Here is a 26,017-nt window from a genome sequence, read left to right as displayed (position 1 = left end):
ATGCAGAAGAATCCAGTCTTGACTCATTTCCAGTATAACGGATACAATTAGCACAGCCGCTACCCTAACGTTTTCCGAAGGCGCCTAATTGAAGGTGAAGTGCGACGGGACTTCCGCACAAACGACAATTGCATCATCTTTCATGCAAGGACCTCGACTTTTAGACGGCCTCCGTTGAAAAATTTGTAACAAAAATGGATTCGAAATGTGGGAAGTTATGAGCTAGTTAATACGTCGAGGAATTTTTACATTAAAAAAAATCGTATTTATTTTTCCCGTCAGTCGTGCAGGGGGTTCTTGATAAAAATACCAGGTTTCAGGCGCTCGTGATAGAATACTAAATACCTCTTTTTTAAAGCCAAGATGGCGGGTGACGAGTTAGGAGTAACGTTGGGACAACCTCATCTTTCTAAACAAGATCTTAGCACTTTGGTAAGTGGTTTCTGGTATTGCAGAAAGATTCTACTACGTTTCTGGTATGATGTGAAGGGTTTTAGACTTGGTTTATGCGGTGCCGGGAAAAGCCGGTGAGTGGCGTTGCGTATGAGAAGAGCGGAAAGGACCCCGGACAGCCCATGAAAGCAGCATGTGTAGGGAAGGTGCGTGTATGAATGAAAGAAAAAGCACGACGACGGGCAAAAACTAGCTATTCGGCTGGTGCATGAATTTGACCGTTCATTTGGCAGTTTGCGTAAACCTAGCAGAATAACCGTGGCGAAGAACGTAGTTAACCTTTTACGTGGCACTTTACCACACACTTTCTGAATAACTCCTCCGTGGTTGAAATTCGGACTTGTTTCCCCTTTAAGGGCTCTGTTGTGGTATACGTTTATGTTGTTACTCTTGAAATATTTGTTTAGCGTGGATTGTTATACGTGTCAAAAGGTGTGCTGTAATTAAAAGATGGATACTTAACCAGAATGTAACGACAGTGAAAACGCAGCTGCTCCATGAGATCTGCTACGTCATGAAGATGTTTTTTAATCATATCAGTCTTTCATTGGGAACCGTTGTGAATTCCTAATTGACCAGTTTCAGTCGTAGGAACAGTTTTGGCCAGAACAGGCTGTTAGATTATCGTAGTTCGTCAGCACTTGTTCATCTGTCTAGTTTGTTGTCAAATCGAGTTTAAGGACCCCAAATAACTACTGCCTAATTCACTATTGAGCAAATTCTTCCACATATGTTTACTGTGCGAGGGCAAAACATGTCAAACGTTTTGTCCAAAGCTTACCATATTCGATCCCTCAACGCCAGTGCTCTACACGAAGAAATAATTTTAAATTTACGTTTGGTGTGTGACATACTAATTTTCTTTTTAACTTTGAACACCTCCTGTTCGCCGCCTCCAGTGGTTTAAGTCTTGCCTGACTGATAGGCAAGAGTTTGTTTTTCGTGGCCACAGTAGCTCCAGTCCAGCGCCAGTTGTCCAAAGACTATGTCAAGGATCTGGCCTCTGCTCTTCCGTTGTCTACTTTGTTCATCTTGACCATAGTATTCGTAGCTTTGGTCTGGTTTATTGTGTTTATGCAGATGATATTCTGATCAATTTTATTGTTAAAAGTAGTTCAAGGGTGTTGTACCGTGTTAGTCATTATGAATGTAGTGAGAAGTCAAGCAAAATGACACCTTTTATTGGCTAACTAAAAAGATTACAATATGCAAGCTGTTGAGGCAACTTGGGTGCCTTCTTCAGGCAAGATGTAACAATATGCAAGCTTTTGAGGTGTCATTTTGCTTGACTTCTCTCTACATTGTTAAAAGTGAAAGTTCAGTCAGATCTTTTGCAGCTTGCCTTAGCGAAATCTTAAAATTTCGAAGGAATATCCCTCTTTAAAAATAAACTGCAACAAAAAGTCATGCTAATTGGCACTAAAGCTTTGCTTAAGAATATTCACTCCTTTTACGGCTGCCACAAATACAAGAATTTACAAAATAATCTATCAGCTACTTTATTGGTTATTTGATTATCCTAATGGCAAACTTTGACCAGGCATATGAATATAGATAGATACTTTATTGATATAAATATGTCCTTTATTTAAATACTGAATAATTTGAGGTATGTAGAATTTGAAAACATCAGGATATGAAAAAAATACAAGTAAAATAACTCCAACAAGAAGACAAGACCACATTGCTGATGTTAACCATAAAATATTTATGTAAAAAAAAAAAAACCTAAAAAGTAATATTAATAATATATTCATTAAGATAACTTGACATCAGTAGTGCAACTTTAAACAAGCAAATAATTAGGATTTTGGGTTCTTTTAGACTTCCGTGTTACAATGAATCCTGGAAACAAAGAGAAATGACTTAACATTTGTTTTAGGTAGATTGTCCAGTGGGGGCTGGGTTGTCTTTTTTACTTTGGAACTCCTGCAGTTTTTCTTTCTTTCTCCCCCCAAACAGCCCCCCCCCCCCCAAGCTTTGTTTTTTCTGTACTGTACTCATGGCTATCTGACCTTATTATGGAACTCCTCTTCAAAGACCTAGAATATACAGTCATGGCTGAAATTATTGGCACCCCTGGAATTTTCCCAGAAAATGCACCATTTCTCCCAGAAAATTGTTGCAATTACAAATGTTTTGGTATACACGTTTATTTCCTTTATGTGCATTGAAAAAACAGAGAAAAAAAGCCAAATCTGACATAATTTCACACAAAACTCAAAAATTGGGCTGGACAAAATTATTGGCACCCTTAACTTAATATTTGGTTGCATGCTCTTTGGAAAAAATAACTGAAATCAAGTGTTTACTGTAACCATCAACAAGCTTGTTACACCTCTCAGCTGGAATTTCCGACCACTCTTCTTTTGCAAACTGCTCAAGGTCTCTCAGATTTGAAGGGCGCCTTCTCGCAATGGCAATTTTGAGATCTCTTCATAAGTGTTCAATCGGATTTAGATCCAGACTCATTGCTGGCCACTTCAAAACTCTCCAGCTCTTTGTCTTCAACCATTTCTGGGTGCTTTTAGAGGTATGTTTGGGGTCATTGTCCCGCTGGAACACCCATGACCTCTGACGCAGACCCAGCTTTCTGACACTGGGCCCTACATTGCGCCCCAATATCTTTTGGTTGTGTTCAGATTTCATGATGCCTTGCACACAGTCAAGGCATCCAGTGTCAGAGGCAGCAAAACATCTTGGAACCTCCACCATGTTTGACTGTAGGTACTGTGTTCTTTTCTTTGTAGGCCTCATTCTGTTTTCTGTAAACAGTAGAATGATGAGCTTTACCAAAAAGCTCTACCTTGGTCTCATCTGTCCACAAGATGTTCGCCCAGAAGGATTTTGGCTTCCTCAAGTACATTTTGGCAAACTCCAGTCTGGCTTTTTTAAGTTTGTGTCAGTAGTGGGGTCCTCCTGGCTCTCCTGCCGTAGCGTTTCATTTTGTTCAGATGTCGATGGATAGTTTGAGCTGACACTGTTGCACCCTGAGTCTGCAGAACAGCTTGAATATGTTTTGAAGTTGATTGGGGCTGTTTATCCACCATTCGGACTATCCTTCGTTGCAGTCTTTTATCAGTTTTTCTCTTCCATCCACGTCCAGGGAGATTAGCTACAGTGCCATGTGTTGTGAACTTCTTGATTATGTTGTGCACAGTGGACAAAGGAACATGAAGATCTCTAGAGATGGACTTGTAGCCTTGAGATTGTTGATATTTTTCCACAATTTTTGTTCTCAAGTCCTCGGACAATTCTCTGCTCTTCTTTCTGTACTCCATGCTTAGTGTGGCACACTCAGACACAACAGAAAGGTTGAGTCAACTTTTCTCCATTTTAACTGGCTTTCAGGTGCGATTGCTATATTGCCAGAACCTATTTCTTGCCACAGGTGAGTTCAAACGAACATCATATGCTTGAAATAAAACGATTTACCCACAATTTTGAAAAGGTGCCAATAATTTTGTCCAGCCCATTTTTGGAGTTCTGTGTGACATGTCAGATTTGGCTTTTTTCTGTTTTTTTGTGTTGTTCCAATGCACATAAAGGAAATGTGTATACCAAACGTGTATACCAAAACATTTGTAATTGCAACCATTTTCTGGGAGAAATGGTGCATTTTCTGGGAAAATTCCAGGGGTGCCGATAATTTCGGCCTTGATTGTAATTGTATATCTGTGTTTTGTCAGCTTGTATTGATTTTTTTTTTCTCTCTCTCAATGTAGCTGTGTTACCTGTCTTAAGTTGGGTTGAAAGCTAAGTAATCAATGTAGACCTCAGCATTAACGTTTGCAGTGTACCGTGCAATGTCTGTGTTCTATGCCATTTGGTACGGGATTCATAAAAGCAGTGTTAATATTTGCGATGTCATTGGAATGACAGACACTTGTGCTTTTATTGAAGTGGACTTGTTTTTTTTTTTTTTTTTAATACACTATCTTTGACATCTTGTAAAGTACTTTGAGATGCATTGTATGTATGAAAATGTGCTGTAGAAATGAGTTTCTTAGTCGCACTAATTCTCTTTTTACATGTATTATTTTAAGTCTGTCTTAAATTGAGATGTGTGCTAGGCATATTTAGCATAGAGAAACAGTAATGTTTGTATGGTATAAGTCAAAGTAAAATTGCAGGAAATGGATACCACATATCTCTGGAAGAGTGGACTTAACTCTCGCTTTATTCTGAAGAGCGAAATGTCTGTGGTGGTGTACGTAAAATATTGTTGGCTTGTTTGTTATTCTTTGGTAAGCTTCCTTTTCAAGTGCACGCATTGAGCTTGTGCTGTTTTATTACACTATGAATAACCATTTTCACATATTTTTGGAAGAAATTTGCCTGATATTTGCAGGAACCCTTTTCTGTTAAATGTTGTGCACCTGCAGTCATGATTAGTTTACTCAAAAATAGTAGAGCGTGTCGCTGAATGCCAGCATACAGTGTGCGGGAGGGGCAGGGACGGGTAACTTGTTGAATAAGAAACTATCATTTGATTGAAATTTCTAGTCAATTTTACAGTGATTTAATTGTGGCAGCCCTAGCTCCTTTTCAGTCACTCTTGGTGATGAGGTCACCTCTACTTCTGCTAGAAATCTTAATTTCCTTTTTGACTCTTCCCATTCATATTCTACCCACATAAGGTCCACTGATTTCTACCAATCTTGTCAAGCCCCAAACTAATCTGTGCTGTGGGTGATAGAGCTTTCAGCTCTATTGCACCCAGATTTTGGATTAACCTCCTTAAAATAATTAAATCTAATGATTCAGATCATACTTTTAACACTAGAATTACCAGAGCCTACGAGAAAACTCGTAAATCTGGCCCACCATAAATCCTTTCTCGCCTCTCCGTCAGTGTCTTTTGTCCTGTAAATGTGTCGGCAAGCAGCCTGGTATCCCATTCCCCACCAACCCCCCCCCCCCCCCCCGGAAGGCTGCAGTTCAATTCGCAAAGAAGTTTCTCAGTGTTTATCTTCAAGTGACATGCCGGAGCTTTATAGGGTTAAAAAGTTCATCGTCATTTGGAATACATACATTTCATGTGTGTTCCATGTCAACAACAATCTATGTAAAAACGTCGTTAACACAAACGTTTTTCATGTTTTAGTAATAATTGACAAAATGTAGACATGAAGTGCACTTTTATTCAAGAATATAACTGACGAAAAAAGAAAGCAGGTTACGGTAGGCGGTTAATACAACAGCTTGCGTGGTGCAATGCTAAGAACTGCTGCCTTCCAATCAAGAGGCCGCAGTTTCAATATCAGCTGCTTCCCAAATTTACCATTTTGAGTAGTGAGCTGCTCTTATTGTTAATATCGTACAATAAAACATACATTTGATTTGCGTCTGTAAATTTATAGTACTTGTCAAAGTTAGCGTTTTTTTTTTTTTTTCCCAGCTTTTATTCTCATTTTCAAGCTGCCACAAACCCAGCCCCCCGATCTGATGCCATTTTCAGATAAAGACGTGGTATAACAAACAAACTTGTTTTGTTATACCCCCTCTTTATTTGAAAACCATGTCAGATCTTCTGCGCGAACGAGACTGGGACTGGGAAAATTGTGGACGTGGATGTGAGTGGTGTGCGTGACTGAGAATGACTGTGGATGTGAATTTTTTATTCAGTTTTATTCTTGAGTGTTCCTGCTCACGCTGAATTAGTATGCACCTTCTGATCCATGATGTCAAAGCCGCACTGACAAAAAAAAGAGACTTGGGTATATATGACATTTGGAATAATTCATTTTATGACCTGTATTGTACATTTCGGAAAATGTTGTTGCACTAATGCAACATTATTCATTTGCATACCTTCATGCAGTTGTAGTCAGTGGGCACGTAACCCCCCCCCCCCCCCCCCCCACCGATCATGGCCAGTGTCCATATGTTGCTGCATATTGGTATTTCTTTTGAACTCCAGGAGATGCAGAGGACAGAATAGTACAGAGAGGTCAATTCCGCACTATTTACAATCATTAGATTCTAACAAGTCCCACACACACCCAAGGACCATTCTTCCTACATTTACGACCTGTGTAACAGGTGTGAAGCGTGAAGTCCAAATATCAAATAAACACTTTCACAAAAGGTACAAGCATAACAAAACAAGTGCGCTTTTATTCAAGAATATAACCAAAGAAAAAGAAAACAGGTTACGGTAGGCAGTTGATACAACAGCTTGCGTATTGCAATGCTAAGAACTGCTGACTCCCAATCAAGAGCTTCTGGGTTCGATGGTGGCAGCTTCTCAAGTTTACCGTTTTGAGTAGAGAGCTGCTCTTATTGTTAATATTATAAAATAAAAACATACATTTGATTTGCATCTGTAACAGCCGCACTACTGACATCCACAATTCTTTTCAGTCAAGTACACATCTTTTATCTGAAAACAGCGTCGGATCGGGGGTTTGAGGGGCGCAGGGAGGTGTTGTGGGAGCGTGAACGTGAGTGAGAGAATAAAACTGGAAAAAAAAAAAAAACCACTAACTTTGACAAGCACTGTAAATTTACAGCAGCTGTTACAGACGCAAATCAAATTTGTTTTTATTGTATAATAACAATAAGAGCAATTTTATTTGCATTAAGTTTAATCTTAAACATATTTTCTCGTCAAAATTCTGTCTAGATCTGATTAATGAGTGTATTGACTATAGGATAACTGCCATACCACTGTGTTTGTCATTGGCAAACCTGACCAATTTACAATCATATGAAAAAGTTTGGGAACCTCTCTCAGCCTGCATAATAATTTACTCTCAACAAAAAAGATGACAGTAGTATGCTTTTCATTTCCTAGGAACATCTGAGTACTGGGGTCTTTTCCGAACAAAGATTTCTAGTGAAGCAGTATTTAGTTATACTGTATGAAATTAAATCAAATGTGAAAAACTGGCTGTGCAAAAATTTGGTTACCCTTGCAATTTGGCTGATTTGAATGCATGTAACTGCTCAATACTAATTACTTGCAACACCAAATTGGTTAGATTAGCTCGTTAAGCCTTGAACTTCATAGACCGGTGTGTCCAATCATGAGAAAAGGTATTTAAGGTGGTCAATTGCAAGATGTGCTTCCCTTTGACTCGCCTCTGAAGAGTGACAGCATGGGATCCTCAAAGCAACTCTCAAAAGATCTGAAAACAAAGATTGTTGAGTCTCATGGTTTAGGGGAAGGCTACAAAAAGCTATCTCAGAGGTTTAAACTGTCAGTTTGAACTGTAAGGAATGTAATCAGGAAATGGAAGGCCACAGGCACAGTTCCTGTTAAACCCCGGTCTGGCGGCATATTCACAGGATTGTGAGAATGGTCACAGACAACCCACAGATCACCTCCAAAGACCTGCAAGAACATCTTGCTGCAGATAACAACAACAACATTTATTTATATAGCACATTTTCATACAAAAAGTAGCTCAAAGTGCTTTACATAATGAAGAAAAGAAAAATAAAAGACAAAATAAGAAATTAAAATAAGACAACATTAGTTAACATAGAAAAGGAGTAATGTCCGATGGCCAGGGTGGACAGAAAAAACAAAAAAAAAAAAAACTCCAGACGGCTGGAGGAAAAAAATAAAATCTGCAGGGGTTCCAGGCCACGAGACCACCCAGTCCCCTCCGGGCATTCTACCTAACATAAATTGAATAGTCCTCTTTGTAGTTAGGGTTCTCACGGAGTCACTTGATGCTGATGGTCATACAGACTTCTGGCTTTTAATCCATCCATCATTGTTGGAACATCACGGTGCTTTGAGTAGATGGTGGCGCACGATACCGGAAAAGGAAACAGAAGAGAGAGTAGGGGTTAGTACAGATTTTAGAGCCACCATGAATAGTTATTATAATGAATTGGATATACAGAGTATCAGGATTTAAATTACAGTGAAGTTATGAGAAGGCCATGTTAAAATAATGTGTTTTCAGCAGTTTTTTTAAAGTGCTCCACTGTATTAGCCTGGCGAATTCCTATTGGCAGGCTATTCCAGATTTTAGGTGTATAACAGCAGAAGGCCGCCTCACCACTATTTTTAAGTTTAGCTCTTGGAATACTAAGGAGACACTCATTTGAGGATCTGAGGTAACGATTTGGAATATAAGGTGTCAGACATTCCGATATGTAAGATGGGGTGAGATTATTTAAGGCTTTATAAACCATAAGCAGAATTTTAAAGTCAATCCTGAATGACACAGGTAACCAGTGTAGTGACATCAAAACTGGAGAAATGTGCTCGGATTTTCTTTTCCTGGTTAGGATTTTAGCAGCTGCATTCTGCACTAGTTGCAAACGATTTATCTTTTTTGGGTAGTCCTGAGAAGAGTGCGTTACAGTAATTTAGTCGACTGAATGGTGTATCTGTACATTGTTCTACAATTCATCGCAATTTGCACAAAGAACATCTGTATGGCAGGGTGATGAGAAAGAAGCCCTTTCTGCACTCATGCCACAAACAGTCGCTTGTTGGATGCAAATGCTCATTTAGACAAGCCAGATTCATTTTGGAACAAAGTGCTTTGGACTGATGAGACATAAATTGAGTTATTTGGTCATAACAAAAAGCGCTTTGCATGGCGGAAGAAGAACGCTGCATTCCAAGAAAAACACCTGCTACCTACTGTCAAATTTAGTGAAGGTTCTATCATGCTGTGTGGCTAGTGCAGGGACTGGGGCCCTTGTTAAAGTCGAGGGTCAGATCAATTCAACCCAATATCAACAAATTCTTCAGGATAATGTTCAAGCATCAGTCACAAAGTTGAAGTTACGCAGGGGATGGATATTCTAACAAGACGATGACCCAAAACACAGTTTGAAATCTACAAAGGAATTCATGCAGAGGGAGAAGTACAATGTTCTGGAATGGCCGTCACAGTCCCCTGACTTGAATATCATTGAAAATCTATGGGATGATTTGAAGCAGGCTGTCCATGCTCGGCAGCCATCAAATTTAACTAACTGGAGAGATTTTCTATGGAAGAATGGTCAAAAATACCTCCATCCAGAATCCAGACACTCATCAAAGGCTGTAGGAGGTGTCTAGAGGCTGTTATATTTGCAAAAGGAGGCTCAACTAAGTGTTGTTGTACTATCTCTGTTGGGGTGCCCACATTTATGCACCTGTCTAATTTTGTTATGATTAATACTGCATATTTTCTGTTAATCCAATTAACTTAGTCACTGCTGAAATACTACTGTTTCCATAAGGCATGTCATATATTAAAAGGAAGTTGCTACTTTGAAAGCTCAGCCAATGATAAACAAAAATCCAAAGAATTAAGAGGGGTTCCCAAACTTTTTCATATGACTGTATTTATATTTTTGATATCCAGTTAACTCTCAGATCTATGGGGTGTATTGATAAGAGGGATGAGACAGAGTCCTATAGATTTGTTTCTCTCTTGGTGCAGAGAGAATTGTCTGCAACTTAACATCAGCAAAACCAAGGACCTGGTTATTGACTTTCACTGTAACAAAGAGCTTCTATGTCTGGACACTTCAAGGAGTGGCTGTAGATGAGGTGTGCTCGTACCAGTAGTTAGGGGTCTGCATCAACGACAGGTTGGACTAGTCTCGTAACAAGAGCATCTGTATAAGAAAAGGCAGAATTGGCTCTTTTATGTTATCCCCCTATCTTCCACTCCCATAGGAGACCACATTCATTTAATATCAGTAATGACACTCTTCACATCTCCTACGCTGTGATGGCCTGTGCAATTTTCTACACCGTGGTAAACTGTGCTGGTAACGTAACTTCAAGAAAGGCCCACTGAATCAACAAACTAATAAAAAGCACATGCTTCGTTATATGACGCGCTCTGGACCCCCTGGAGGTAGTAATGAAGGAGAGAATTAAAACAGAATTGAGTGCCGTTATAAACATTGATGCATGTGCCTACTCAAACAAGCTAACACAGAATACTTTCAGTCAACAAATTATTCAGATGAGTGTCAAGAAACGCTGCTGTGATTCCTTTATATCAGCAGCAGTGTACCTGCGTAATGTCTATTTGTGACTGCCAAGTCATAAGTTTTCTTTTTTTGTAACTTCTTTTTTTTAGTCATTCTGGTTTGTTCAGAAGGTGTTAATAGTTACACACTATGCTATGTTACTGTTCATATATACATATGCTGTATATCATTAATCACATCTTACGTATTACTGATCATTATAGTTGTCAAGTTAGTCAAAAGATAAGGTTAGAATATTCATATAAAAATGTTAATATTCAAACTTGGGTTAATATTTCTTGATGTTGCATGTATTTTTCCATGTAGTTTTTTTTTTTTTTGCTGCACTATCAAAAAGAAAAGAGAGAATCCTAACAGTTCTAGGCAACTGTTATTTAAATATAAGAGCCATCAAAATCTTAAGCACATGTGTGGCCACTCTACACCCATCAGACTAGTACTGACAGCTGGGTGCAAAAGTCCTTCTCAGGACAGCAAGCCATAAAAGCATCCATGGAAAGAAGTTGAAATGTATATGAGCAACTCATGCTGGTACTATGCTTTGCTACATTGTTTTTTTTAAAACTTGTGCATCTGCAAATCTTCAAGCACACATGATACTGTTGCATGAGTCCTACGGTGTAAACATATTGTGATGTTTTACATCAGGGAATACTGATTAGTTAGCAAGGCAGTGAGAAGCTGAGAAGAGTGAGCAAGAGATAGAACAAGTCTGCCTTCAATTTGCCTATTATTTCTGAAGTTTCCAGTGGGAAGTCACATTTAAAATAAATAGCTAGACTCTCCCAGAGAAATGGGACTGTTGCATTATCAAGTCAGAGTTCATATAATTTGTCATTTTTTCTTTTTTACAAATGCAGCAATATTTTAATAAAGATGGCCTGGATATATATAATTACACCTTGTGTTTTTTAGGCATTATATCTCAAACTGGAAGGCGCATAAGATGGTGACTAATTGTGGGACAAGGCAAGTTTGGTGAAGAGGCACTTACAGTTGGGGTATTAAATTGTTGTAATAAAAGGAAATTAGAATTTTGAAAGCTTTACATTTGCTTTCATGAGAGGGTGTTATCATTAAACAGTATGGGATGTTGTAGTTCTCCTTACTTTCATGACTGATTTTTTCCTGCTTTGTAGATACTGTTGATATTAACCTGTAAAGTTTTGGATATTGTTAAAAAGTTTCAAATTGACACTTTTTTTATCTATAATACACTTGCAGCTTGAGGCCACTATGCTTGCTACTGTGTCTTTTCATCTAATCCAGATATCCTCCCTAAGATGAGGGTTGTTACCCATTTGAAGCAGATACAGTCATAGTCTCCACTTATTATTTTTTTTTACTCTATTCCACGTTTCATGACTTTTTAATCTGTCGTGTCCTAATCTCCCTAACCATGCTTCTTTAGATTTACACAGTTCTCAACTAAACTATTCATAAGACTTCCCAATGTATCATTGCCCATTCGTTTCTGATGTACCCCATTTTGGCAGTACTGGTCCCACAAACATTTGCCCCTTTATCTAACACAAACATCTGAGCAATATGTGTGTCACCTTGATAATTCTGCTCTGCCTGTACTTATACATATCATGTGGATAGTGGCAGCTGGATCTACTGAAACTCTGACCAAGAGGTTAACCACATGCCAAGGACGTCAAATCTCCTACTTGCCACTCAAAGGCATCATTGTTTCAGTCCATTATCATAAAACACTGAAAACGGTTAGACCTCTAAATCTGTGGCTTATAACCTTAAACAATGTTTAACAAACAAAACATTTTTCTTTTTGCAGCTCAATATTATGATGCACATGAACTACCTCCTTCTCAAGTTCAGTATCTTCGTGCTTGAGGTGTTATCAGGAGCTAGCTCCAAGAGAGCAGTTAAACTAAGTCCAGCATAGTTTTATCACATATGTGGTTTGTGGTGGCATGCCATAACTTGATACTTTGATGTCAATTACTGTTGGAAATATTTGGCATTAAGTGTCACACCTTGTTTTGTTAATACCATCCCAAGCAATCCCACATCATCAAAAGGCATTCACTTTAAGTGAAATGGTGATAAAATTGCCCGCAGGACATTTTGTGCTTTACTTTGTGCATGTGTGTGTTTTATATAATAAACAGGCTTCCTGTCTAGGGTCGTTTTCAGCCCCCAGTTAACCTGAATTGACATAGATGGGTTTCCTGGGTTTTATTGTAATAGTTCACAAGTGTTCACATTCTTGCCTGCTGGGAATGTGCATTTCTGCAACAAAGCATTGGACATTATTTAGAAATGTTTTTGCTGATTGATGTTTTAAGCAAAGAATTTTCTTTGTATTCAAAGCATTTGAAATAACAGGAAGAAGCATGTATATTATTTGAAGATTAAAATAAAATGTATTTTATGGAATACATTGAGCAAATTCATTGGAGTACTACCAGTGTGCAAAGCCACTGAGTACATATCTGGCCACCAAAACATGCTGTTAGGGCTAGGTGTGTTCTGGAATTTGTTTTTTTTTTAGGTACCAGACCAGTTGTGAACCTATAATTTTATGTATGGTTGGTCATTGGTATGCCACATGTGGGTACTGTGCGACTCTCCCAAAGTCCAGGAAATGCTTATACCCCATGAGCAGTGGCACATTTGAGGAAAAAATAATTCAGGTATGCCACCAATATGTATTTGATTATTGGCAGTTTGACACAGGAGTGAAAAGAAATTGGAGTCAACAAGAATGAAATATTGTCTTTTCAGTATGAAAAACTTGATATGTAAAGGGTACTCGGCTCATCCTTCAGTTTTCAAGCCCCAGTTGACTTAAAGATACTTCAGACTTTCTCCAAGGAAGGCATTTAACTGTATGTGCAAAGTGGTGCTTATGCGATCCACTTTATTAAATATAAGGTTGTCTGACCAAGAGGTTGGGAATGGTGCCGTTTGTGGACTTAAGCTGTCTAATTGTTCACATGACACTCAGCGTTATTAGCCGTTTGTGTAACTTGGTTTTTGTAAATAACAATAAAGCCCAGGACTGAAGACTAGCAGCCCATCTATTGCTCTGTTAGCGTTAAACCTAAGGGTCGATTTAATATCCTAAAATTTTTAATAGTTTTAAATAGTGCTGGGCGATTGTACCGGTTCATACTGAAAACCGTTTTTTATTTTTGTTATGATATGGATTTTTCTTATACCTCAACACCGATATAAATTGCCTAAACAACGTTTGAAACGTGGTGCAGCGGGAAACAGTTTAAGGGGGACCTTTTCACTGCTACACCGCTAAACACATGCAGTGGAGTACTTACATTAGTGGAGGTGTTACGCGGGGGCTCTTTTTCACTGCTAAACAAGCATAAAACGGAGTACATGCGGTAGTGTAATTATTGCGCAGTGAAAATGGACAGAGAACATTCCGAAACTGAAGCTGTAGCAGACGATAAAGTTGAACATGATGACACACACAAGAACTTTTGCTGGAAAAAGGAGTCACGTCTGTTGTCTGGAGATTGGATTTAAAAGGTCTGATGTGGACCATTATGTTCAAATGTGAATACTGTTTCTATACTACTGGATAATACTGCAAGCCAAGTTGTACTTGTTTTATTTTTTTCAATACTGTGTAATGTACCTGGGTACTGTGTAATAGTGTGACGACATGTTGACTTTATTCTCGACATTTCCACTTTAATGTCGACGCTTATGACGAGAATAAAATCGACATTTCTACTTTATTCTCGCCGTTTGTCGAGATTAAAGTCAACATGTTGACTTTATTCTCGTAATTTATTTTTAAAGTAGAACATCGTAAACTAAACTTCATCTTAAAATTAATATTTAATTTACTAGATTTTCTCAAACCCCGTCATAAGTTATGTAGCACATTAAATGCTTTGTGTTGTGTTCCCGGAGAAATGTTAATCACTATATGCTTCTTAAACTGACTTCCTCTTGCACTAAGAGGAGGCGCAGACAGCATACAGAATACATTAATTTCATGATATTCCTGCTCCCTGAACATTTAGAATGCTAAGGTAAATACTTGATATAATTTTCATGATGAAATGCATTAAAGCATGTATTAATCATGTGGGGGCACGGTGGCATAGAGGTTGCACTGCTGCCTCATAGCAAGGTGGTCCCGGGTGTTCCCTGCTTTGAATTTGCATGTTTTTCTGGTGGGTTTACTCTGCGTGCTTCAGTTTCCTTTCAAAGTCGTGTAGAATGGCCGGTTTTATGATGCTATATTAACCCTGCTAGTGTATGTAATGCTCGTATTCACTTTGCAATGTGCTGGCGCCACGTTCAGGATTTCCTCCTGCCTTGCACACAATGCTTGCTGGAATGGATGCAACCCTGAAAGGATGGCATAATTTAAACATGTGTAACAAAGATTTTTTTTTTTTTTTTTTTAAAGTTCTGAACACTCCGTGGTTTATAACTAGTTCTAATTTCACAAGGACGTTTATCGTGTGGCGTTTCGTTATATGGAGAAAGAAAAAGGAAGGATAGGAACTGGGGGTTTAGTACGTCAGAAAGAGACGGCACGCATGCAATAAAGAAAGCCCGCTCAGAAGAACATCCATTGAATTCTGTGTTCGTGTCTTCGACCACCAGATCACAAACCCAACATTTACACAATATTTAAGTTAAACCTGTGCCATACCCATTCATACATCCAGTTTTTTGGAACCTCGTCACACCTGCCATAAAGTTCTCTACACTGAACGTACACCTGGGGACCTCTTACTGCAGGGGAGCAGCACTACCACCACACTACCGTGCATGTTTAACACCTGTTTTGATTCATTTCATCATAAAAAATTATCTTGGCATTCTACATTTTCAGAGAGCAGGAATATCATGAAATGTATATTCTGTGCGGCGATCGCTACCTCTTAGTTCAAGAGGAAGTCAGTTTAAGAAGATAGTAGCGATTAACAACTGGGTCGGGGAACACTTAACACAAAGCATGTAATGTGCTACATTAACTTATGACGGGGTTTGAGAAAATCTAGTAAATGAAACATTGATTTTTAGGATGAAGTTTTGTTTACAACATTCTACTTTAATGACAAAATAAACTACAAGAATAAAGTGGAAATGTTGACTTTAATCTTGACAGTTTTTTTTTTTTTTCTTTACCGTGACCCTAATACACTTCCATAGGGCTATACCACAAATAGAATTATAAATGCAAGTTGCAGTTTTATTATTTATGTATATAGCTTAGCTTGAAGCAAGGTCCATATTAATGCAGTTTGCCTTAATGATGGTTTAGTTGGTAAAGATGTCATCACCAAGTTGCACTTGTTTTGTTTTTATTTTATTTTTATTTGGTGAATACTGTGTAATGCACCTGGGCTTGAAGTCTTGGAAGTAATAGTATTATTATTGGAAGTTGCACTATAATTTATTTTATTATTATCCATCCATCCATTTTCCAACCCGCTGAATCCGAACACAGGGTCACGGGGGTCTGTTGGAGCCAATCCCAGCCAACACAGGGCACAAGGCAGGTAACCAATCCCGGGCAGGGTGCCAACCCACCGCAGGACACACACAAACACACACCAAGCACACACTAGGGCCAATTTAGAATCGCCAATCCACCTAACCTGCATGTCTTTGGACTGTGGGAGGAAACCGGAGCGCCCGGAGGAAACCCACGCAGACACGGGGAGAACATGCAAACTCCACGCAGGGAGGACCCGGGAAGTGAACCCGGGTCTCCTAACTGCGAGGCAGCAGCGCTACCACTGCGCCACCGTGCCGCCATTATTTTATTATTATTTATTAGTTTAAATATTATGCAGTTTAATGATGGTAAAGTTGTTTAAAAAGTGACTAACATGTCAGTGGACAGAGATTGTTAACATAAACAAAGTGTAGTTGGTTTACAGAAAATATTAACTATTCCTTTTCTAAGACATGTTCAGTGCAATACAACTTTTGACAAGCATCTCTGGATATTTTATTACATCTAAATGCCTCTTTGGATGGTTGAAAATATGTTGTCAAAATTTTAGTTTGTTGTTTGCAAACATTGTTCAATAAAAAGGTTCTATATTTTGACTGCATCTGTCATGCAGTGCGATTCCTTCTCTTCATTAGTGCCACCCCCTTGCACCCCCTTGAAAACTATCACCTTATGGGGCCATGCAAACCTGTATTAATACTTGTGTGCACATTAAAATGTTTTTTTGTACAATGTACAACTCTCATGACAGTGGAATAGGTTATTCTTAGCCAGTAATTGCAGTGGAAAATGTGGTTAACATCCACTTATGCATGGGGAAAAAAATACCGTCCAATTCCGTGAAACCGGTATAATTTTGAAAAAATACCGTGATATAGAATTTTGGTCATAACGCCCCACACTAGTTTTAAATATATTTGAATATATACAGGAGTATTTAACCTAATTAAATGAGGTGGCAGACTAGACAATAAATCCAGAAGTAGTTGTCATTTTTATGCCAACATCATCTTTTACAAGAAGTAAACAGAGTTTGCGTATTATTTGTTTCTGAAAGTAGCAACATGACTTAAATTGCACCATTTAGCTTTATTCACCCCAAATCACACTCCTGCATGTACACCCCTTTACTGGTCAGGTCAGGTTGAGGAGCATGCACTGGTAGAGTGTTGCCACACCCACCACAGGATGAAATGGCTCAGAATCCTGGTTGGCAGACACGTGGTCCAGTCAAATCCTCCTGAAATGACCCTCTATCTGCCGCAGCCAGGTGTTACATGGGCATCCCCTTGGCCTGGCCCAGCTACTTGGGTCATCAACAATGAGGAACCTGTGAGCTGGATCACACTGGGGGAATCGTGCTACATGACCGTAGTGCTGTAACTGACATTCCCTCACAATGCAGTTAATGTGCCATCATGCCCCCTTACACCTAAATGCAGGTATTTTTTATGAAATATATCCATGTGTAATTTAGCAGGATTACATTTACACATAACATTTAAAATGCATCTCCACAATGTCATTATGCCTAGGTAGAAATCCAATGTTGCCTTTTCTCTGCAAAATTTGAATCAGTTTTATAAGCTATAGTAGCAAAAGGTTTGAGAAACACTAATCTGCTTAATGTTTTTTTAATTTTAGCATAATTTTTTTGATCTGCTAGGTCATGTCTTATGTTTGAAATTTAATAAATGTCTTTTTTTTTTCTTCAGGATGTGACTAAACTGACTCCCCTTTCTCCAGAAGTCATCAGTAGGCAAGCCACAATTAACATTGGTAAGTTGCTTTTTCTTTCTTCAAACAGGTCAAGTGCCTGGCATCAAATTCCATTTAAGCTTGCCTGATCAAATTTAAAGCCAAGTTTTTTTATAGCTTTCCATTTATATTTTATTTTTAAACGACAAACCAGAATCTGCTGATTTTAATATGATTAATACAATAAGCATATAATATTGCAATTAGAGAAACTGAAAAGCTCAGATTATCTCATCTTTTCAATTCCTCAAACATAGAGCACTGCATTTCATGTTATCATAAATATGCACAACTATTACTAATCCGTTACTAGTATGTATGAATAAAACAGTATTTTAATAAAATGGTTGTCAAAGGAGGAAAAAATGGTTGCTAGGGGGTACCATTAATAATAGCAATCTATTTAGCTTTCAAACCCAGGGTTTTGATTTAATTGCAGGTATTTTGTAGCATTTGCCTCACTATTGTGCCTGTAAGTAACAAGTAATGGTTGTTCCATACTTTTAATGCTACAACACCATATTACTTAAGTGCTTGATTAGGTGTAGGGGAGATTAAATTCCAGTCTCCATTCCATTTTAAGGACCTCTACTATAAAACGTCACCTTTCATTTCATAAAATAACAATTCAGTGTTATACAGGATAAGATTTCCTGAAGGTCATCAGGTCGAATCAACTATTGATTTTTATTATGTGAACAACATCTCTGAGATACAAGTCTGGACTTGGTCTAGGTCAGGGGTCTGCAACCTTCACTATCAAAAGAGCCATTTTGCCCCCTCTTCCTCCAAAGAAAAATACTCTGGAGCCGCAAAACATAACACAGCTTATAAACTTTTAAAAGTTTTAATCTTTTTTTAGATTTTACATGTTACAACCACGGAATACAACAAACAGAAGTGCAGTGTGCATGTGTAGGGCTACTTTGAAATAAATTAAACTGAACTATGCAGGCCTATTTGGGTCCTTCCTATACCTGTGTAAAATTAAAATAAAAACTAGCCCACTTTAATATAAATAAAACATTTAGCTGTAGCTTAGCAGCTTTAAAAAAGTAAACATTAAATTCCATTTCAGTGTGCTGAATCAACTGAAGCACCTGAATATACAAAAAAACCTACATCAGCTCCGGGTCCGAAATGAATGTGTTTTGTTTTTCTGAAAAATAATAGCCTATTAAATGCTATTGTTGTCACCTGTTTAAAGTGACTTCTGTTTCTGAAGTTCGCTGCTGATCATCTCTATGTCGGGGCTGTACAATGTGACTTTGACCTTCACACAGGACTGCAGGCTCTCATGTGTGAGGCAGGAGCGATATTTGGACTTTATGAAGTTCATGCTTGAGAAAACTTGCTCACTTAAGTATGTTGTGCCAAAGATGGACAGGACTCCAAATGCATATTTTTTCATGTTCATATACGTTTCGGGAATGGCACTCCATGTGTCGAAAACAAATTTGTCAGGTTTGGGGAGGTTTTCAATATCACTCCATTTGTGCTCTTTAGCGAGAGTAGCCTTCTGACGGGTGACTTCTTCAAGATCCGCTGTCAGGCATTTGAACTTGAACACCCATTAATCTTTATCTGCTATGTCATCCAGTTCAATTTCTAGATCGGGCTTACTCCTGTGAATGCGGATGTGTTCAGCAGGGATGGGTCGATGTCCAGGGGTGTGACAGGGAAGGAGAGAGTGTGTGTTTTTCCTTTCTGAACTCACTGAATCTTTCTCTAAATGCAGCTTGCATTTTCTGAACAATTTCCCGTTTGTTTTTAAAGTCGGAGAATAGATGCTCTGATATTTTTATGAACGATTCTTTCATGTATTCTCCGTCTGTGAACGGCTTACCCCTCCTTACGATCTGTTGAGCTGCCACAAAACTAGCGGCTGTAGTTGACTGTGTAGAAGTGATCCACTTTTTGAAAGTATGTTTGCTCTGTTCAGCTTTCCGTTGCAGTTCCGAAATTGCTCTCTTTCGCTTATCTTCACTTGGGTATTTTTCAGTGAATGCTGAGAGCTTGTTTTGAAAATGTCTTTCAACGTTACATTTTTTGTTGTTCGATAATTTATCGCCACATATTAAGCACACCGGTAAGCCAGCGTCGTTGGCGGTGAAGGCAAATGCTTCTGTCCACGCAGAATTAAACTCTCTAAATTAGATGTTAAAATGTATAACAGTAGTAGTAGTAGTAAATAAACATATATATATATATAAATACAAGTTAAATTAAGAAATTGCCATTATTCATTTTCATGGTTTTTATTTTTTTGTCAAGGCCAAAGGGAGCCACTGCAAGGAGGCTGAAGAGCCGCATGTGGCTCCAGAGCCGCGGGTTGCCGACCCCTGGTCTAGGTCGTTCTAAAACTTAAACCTAATATTGAGTATGTTATGTATCATTGTGTTGCTATAAGCCCTAGCTGCCTTTCAAGTTCTGGACTGAAGACCCAATACTTTTTTTAAAGATGTCTGTGACATCTTATCTTACTAAACCACAGTTAATATATGCACGGCGGACGCACCGAGGCGCATGTGCACTGCGGCCTTGGCGTCCGCCCCAGAGTCCATAGTCAAACGCAGCGGCTTTCCAAAACGCGGCGGCTTCCCAGAGTCAGTAGGTGGCGCCCAAATAACACAACGTACTGCGCTGTGGCGCCCGCCCCAGAGTCAAACGCAGCGGCTTTCCAGAGTCAGTAGGTGGCACCCAAACAACACAACCTGTGAGCTACACTTGCTCTAATCCACTGTGCCAGTAATATAGATCACATAACGGTCACAGACTCTAACCCAGCGGCTTCCCAGACTCCGTGGCTGGCACGCGAACACCACAACCTGTAAACTAAACTTGCTGTGGTCCACTCTGCCAGCAGTCGGTGTCAGCAAAGGCAACGGAATCACGTCTCCACAAAACGAAACCGCTTTAGTACAGATATGCTTATTTAATTAAATGACATTTCCCCAGACGCACCCATCCTCCATGATATGTCATCCATCCAAATATCGGACGGAACAGAAACTGATTGCCATTCTTGGATATCCGATTTACTAGCGAATCGCGGGCTTACTTGTGGATCAGAATTCATGGCTCCTTTTGTGAGGGTGAAATGTCCAGGCACTGAAGTAGCAAAGCAATTCCAAGCCTATCCTACATAGAGATGTTACAGGAATCTTTTGTAGTAGAACCTCTGAAAACTCCACTGAGTGTTCAAACGCTTTATGCAGTCACCATTTTAGTTGATGCCAGAGGCTAGAACACACAGTGTCATTGCCAGTCTCTACTGTATATATGTTTCATCACTGAGTGTTTCTATTTAACAAGTTGAACAATTAAAATGTACTAAATGGTGTATTATAATAATTGGTGATTAGTCAACATTGTTATTGAAGAAACACCCTAACATTGACTTGTCATCATTTTTCATTCAAAAATGTTCACTAACCATGTAGCCTCGTCTAGTCATTTGTCTGACCAGCTATTCAGTTGCTTTCATTTTTCTTGTGTCAGCTGCTTGCTCTTTGAGCCATTTTTTAGCCACTAGCCCTTTTGTGTGCTTGAATAGCCCTTAGTGATTATCCCATCTCTCTTTGGGCTTTTTTTTTTCTGCCTTAATGCTTTTTTTCCCTTTTTTTTCTGGTATGCTACAAGTGTCATTCTACATCTAATCCTATCCCAATTTGCTCTTAAACTAAGATTGACTGTATTGTGCTCAGATTTTCTTAATAATCCATCCATCCATTTTCTAATCCACTGAATCCGAACATACAAGTGCTGGTCATAAAATTAGAATATCATGACAAAGTTGATTTATTTCAGTAATTCCATTCAAAAAGTGAAACTTGTATATTAGATTCATTCATTACACACAGACTGATGTATTTCAAATGTTTATTTCTTTTAATGTTGATGATTATAACTGACAACTAATGAAAGTCCCAAATTCAGTATCTCGGAAAATTAGAATATCAATTAAGACCAATGCAAAAAAAGGATTTTTAGAAATGTTGGCCAACTGATAGGTATGAACATGAAAAGTATGAGCATGTACAGCACTCAATATTTAGTTGGGGCTCCTTTGGCCTTGATTACTGCAGCAATGCAGCGTGGCATGGAGTCGATCAGTCTGTGGCACTGCTCAGGTGTTATGAGAGCCCATGTTGCTCTGATAGTGGCCTTCAGCTCTTCTGAATTGTTGGGTCTGGCGTATTGCATCTTCCTCTTCACAATACTCCATAGATTTTCTGTGGGGTTAAGGTCAGGCGAGTTTGCTGGCCAATCAAGAACAGGGATACCATGGTCCTTAAACCAGGTACTGGTAGCTTTGGCACTGTGTGCAGGTGCCAGGTCCTGTTGGAAAATGAAATCTGCATCTCCATAAAGTTCGTCAGCAGCAGGAAGTGCTCTAAAACTTCCTGGTAGACAGCTGCGTTGACCTTGGACCTCAGAAAACACAATGGACCAACACCAGCAGATGACATGGCACCCCAAACCATCACTGACTGTGGAAACTTTACACTGGACCTCACGCAATGTGGATTCTGTGCCTCTCCTCTCTTCCTCCAGACTCTGGGACCTTGATTTCCAAAGGAAATGCAAAATTTACTTTCATCAGAGAACATAACTTTGGACCACTCAGCAGCAGTCCAAAGGCGAGACGCTTCTGACGCTGTCTCTTGTTCAAGAGTGGCTTGACACAAGGAATGCGACAGCTGAATCCCATGTCTTGCATACGTCTGTGCGTGGTGGTTCTTGAAGCACTGACTCCAGCTGCAGTCCACTCTTTGTGAATCTCCCCCACATTTTTGAATGGGTTTTGTTTCACAATCCACTCCAGGGTGCAGTTATCCCTATTGCTTGTACACTTTTTTCTACCACATCTTGTCCTTCCCTTCGTCTCTCTATTAATGTGCTTGGACACAGAGCTCTGTGAACAGCCAGCCTCTTTAGCAATGACCTTTTGTGCCTTGCCCTCCTTGTGCAAGGTGTCAATGGTCTTCTTTTGGACAACTGTCAAGTCAGCAGTCTTCCCCATGATTGTGTAGCCTACAGAACTAGACTGAGAGACCATTTAAAGGCTTTTGCAGGTGTTTTGAGTTAATTAGCTGATTAGAGTGTGGCACCAGGTGTCTTCAATATTGAACCTTTTCACAATATTCTAATTTTCCGAGATACTGAATTTGGGACTTTCATTAGTTGTCAGTTATAATCATCAAAATTAAAAGAAATAAACATTTGAAATACATCAGTCAGTGTGTAATGAATGAATCTAATATACAAGTTTCACTTTTTGAATGGAATTACTGAAATAAATCAACTTTTTCATGATATTCTAATTTTTTGACCAGCACCTGTAGGGTCACGGGGGGTCTGCTGGAGCCAATCCCAGCCAGCACAAGGCAGGAACCAATCCCGGGCAGGGTGCCAACCCACCGCAGGACACACACACAAACATACCCACACACCAAGCACACACTAGGGCCAATTTTAGAATCGCCAATCCACCTAACCTGCATGTTTTTGGACTGTGGGAGGAAACTGAAGCGCCCAGAGGAAACCCACGCAGACACGGGGAGAACACGCAAACTCCACGCAGGGAAGACCCAGGAAGCGAACCCAGGTCCCCTAACTGCGAGGCAGCAGCGGTACCAGTGCGCCACTGTGCCGCCCTATTCTTAATAATGCAAATGGAAAATAAGTGTCACTATCCTAATAATGGAGTGAAAAACGAGCCTTTTTACTGTCAACAATGCACACTTAACTGCCTCAGCCAGCATGTGGTGTCAGACAATTGATTTCTGTCTTGTGTGGCTGTTGACTTGATCCTTAATACCTAAAATAATAAGGTGTAATTAAAAATATTAAGGTCATGTTTATTACATTTGTGCTGTATTTGTAAAGGATGGAAAAGACCTCATTTGCGTAGTCCCATCTGTTATTCATTGTTAGCGGTACCCCCCCCAAAAGCACTCAACTTATATCCTTCTGCACTACAAACGTATTCAATCAGATCAATGCACCCTGTTAACTTTATACCAGCTGCATTATTTTTTTTTTTTTTTAACTAACTACATCCTATGCCCCTTGTGGTTTGCTTAAAAATTTTGCTGCTTTAACATTTGTGAACTTAGTAGTTACCTGGTAAACCCCCATACTTGTTTTACAGCATTTAAGGTGCTGTGAATAAAAACGTGCCAAATAAAGATTATAATGAAGACTAAATACTAGCTGAATAGACTAGCAGTGCCTCTGTTTGTATAAAGCTAAATGGACAGTGAGTTCAAGTCTTCTGGCCACAGTGACCAAAAAGTCTCATAGTTGGGGGAAGAATAAAATAACTGAATTTAGTGTGTTTGTTTAATTTTGAGTAATTTTTGTCTGGACTTCATATGTGCCGCACAGGTCATGTGAATCTAGTTTTTATTTTGTTCTTGTCACTTTTTTATACACTAGGATTGAGTGACATACCGTTACTGAAAAAGTAACGAAAAGCCCAATTTTTAAAACCGTGTGGTACCAGCCGTTCAATACTTTTGTAACTGGAAGTAGAGTAATTTTGCACTTGGCTTGTCTTCAGCTTTCACATGTGCTGTATTGGCCCTGTAGACTAGAGGTTTTCATTCCTCTGGGTAATGGACTAAAATCTAACAGTAGTGAACACAAGTGAGCGAGTTGACTTTACTCCTGTGGTGCTGAACGTACAGTCAGTTTTGATGAATAAAAAATAACTCCCAATAGGATTTATTACCATTCTTATCTATATGGCTTCACTGAATAATCATATACAACTAGCCATGTGCGCCCAACTACGTTACGCGTGTTAAAGTTGTCTGTGAAGGGCTCCCTGTTTAAACACGGCTGCCAGTCGTAAACTGGGCCCTTCGTCGCACAGCATTATGATTTTTTATAAGGGAAACAAAATTACAAAACAAAACCCTTGGACATTGATTCGATAGGAACGGCCTACTCGGAATCACTGTTCGAATTGTAATTATGTGGTGGTGTAGAGCATTTCTGCTTCTCTCCGTTCACAGTCCGTCTTGTTTTCACGACGCTGTCGTTTCCTCTCACGATCTCTTCTCAACCTTTCTCCAATCTCGCAGGTTGCTTTGTGGCAATCCAAAGAGTAAGGCAATATACACTGAGCAATGGTTATAAAAGGGGGACACATAGGTATCCAGGCTCTTTAAAGCATAAATAGGGATCACTTCACTGACATGTGAGCAAGCCAGGATACAACTGTGAGACGCGCAGCACTCGCCGGCTACAACGTAACAATAATAATTTCCGGAACGTGCTGTTACGTTGTCATTCATTTTACCCACTGTCTTTCTTTCATTCATATGTTATGTAGGCATGTACCTTTTATCTTCAGCAATCTCATTCTCTAACCAGGCCTCAGGAGCTAACCAGCGTAATACTGTCCACCACCCCTTTCGTTATTCCGGCACATTGTTGACATCCGTGAGTAACAATAACGTACTAAACTGGAATGTGGTCTACACATGCGTGGAATTCGCGGACAAACAAAGGTCAAGATCCGAATGAAGATTATATATAAATATTAGTTAATTTAAAGCACAACAATTTGTTTAGTTTGAATGTCTGTGTTTTGAGGTTTGACTGGAGTACTACAGTCTTCAGTAGTATAAGCCTGGAGGAGATTTTTAATGCAATACCTATGTTTTAGCGGTCTGTCTACTGCCATCTAGTGCTTCTTCTTCTAACTCATTCGCGGACAAACAAAGATCAAGATCCAAATGAAGATTATATATAGATATTGGAAAAGATAACATGCGTCTGTTATGTTAGGGCATGTGCACCATAGAGATTACTGGTTGGAGTGCTGGTGTTTGATCCCTTCATATCTGTGTTGCCCTACCTTCATGTGTTCAGGCTTAGCAGCATGGTCTGCTGAGCTGAGATTGGCTCTAATCTTGCATGTGCGTGAATGAATTGCATATATTTAATTGCTTGATTTAGTGGTATGTAACATGTCTGTAAGGATGGGCAAATTTCTTTTTAAAAGTGTCAGGGATATAATCAAAACTTCACATCTGTATATTCATTGGATCATTTACTCATTTTTTTTTTTTATGAAACAATTTGATCATTTTAAATGTGTTTATATTCAATTATTAACTAAACTGTTTTGGGACTTGCAGGGTCCTTAAAGGTGTGTGTGGTGTGGGCTTATTTTTTTTTTTTATTTTTTTTTTTTTAAGAAAAAAAAAAATCCAGCGTCTTGTCTGTCCGCTTTTCATAACAGAACTACTTAACAGATTTAGATCGGGTTTTTTCTTTAATTTGTTTGAACATTCTGGTTGATTTTGCAACTTCATTGCATTAAGTATCATAGTTCGGTTGCAGTGCCAATTT

The 26,017-nt window shown here is 39.1% G+C and overlaps 1 protein-coding gene across 1 annotated transcript in view; it reads left to right on the top strand.

The window, feature by feature from the left end:
- Nucleotides 1-281: 281 nt before the first annotated feature.
- The window catches only part of eif2s3 (eukaryotic translation initiation factor 2, subunit 3 gamma), a 61,408-nt gene continuing 35,672 nt past the window's right edge, over nucleotides 282-26,017 (top strand). The window contains exons 1-2 of the mRNA XM_028799424.2: nucleotides 282-432; nucleotides 17,605-17,668. Coding sequence (XP_028655257.1) covers nucleotides 364-432; nucleotides 17,605-17,668 — 133 coding nt within the window. The 5' untranslated portion in view covers nucleotides 282-363. The remainder of the gene's footprint in view (nucleotides 433-17,604; nucleotides 17,669-26,017) is intronic.

Source organism: Erpetoichthys calabaricus, chromosome 4 (genome assembly GCF_900747795.2).
Source record: "Erpetoichthys calabaricus chromosome 4, fErpCal1.3, whole genome shotgun sequence".
In the NCBI taxonomy this organism is placed as follows: Eukaryota; Metazoa; Chordata; class Cladistia; order Polypteriformes; family Polypteridae; genus Erpetoichthys; species Erpetoichthys calabaricus.
This window is presented reverse-complemented; position numbering and strand designations above follow the sequence as displayed.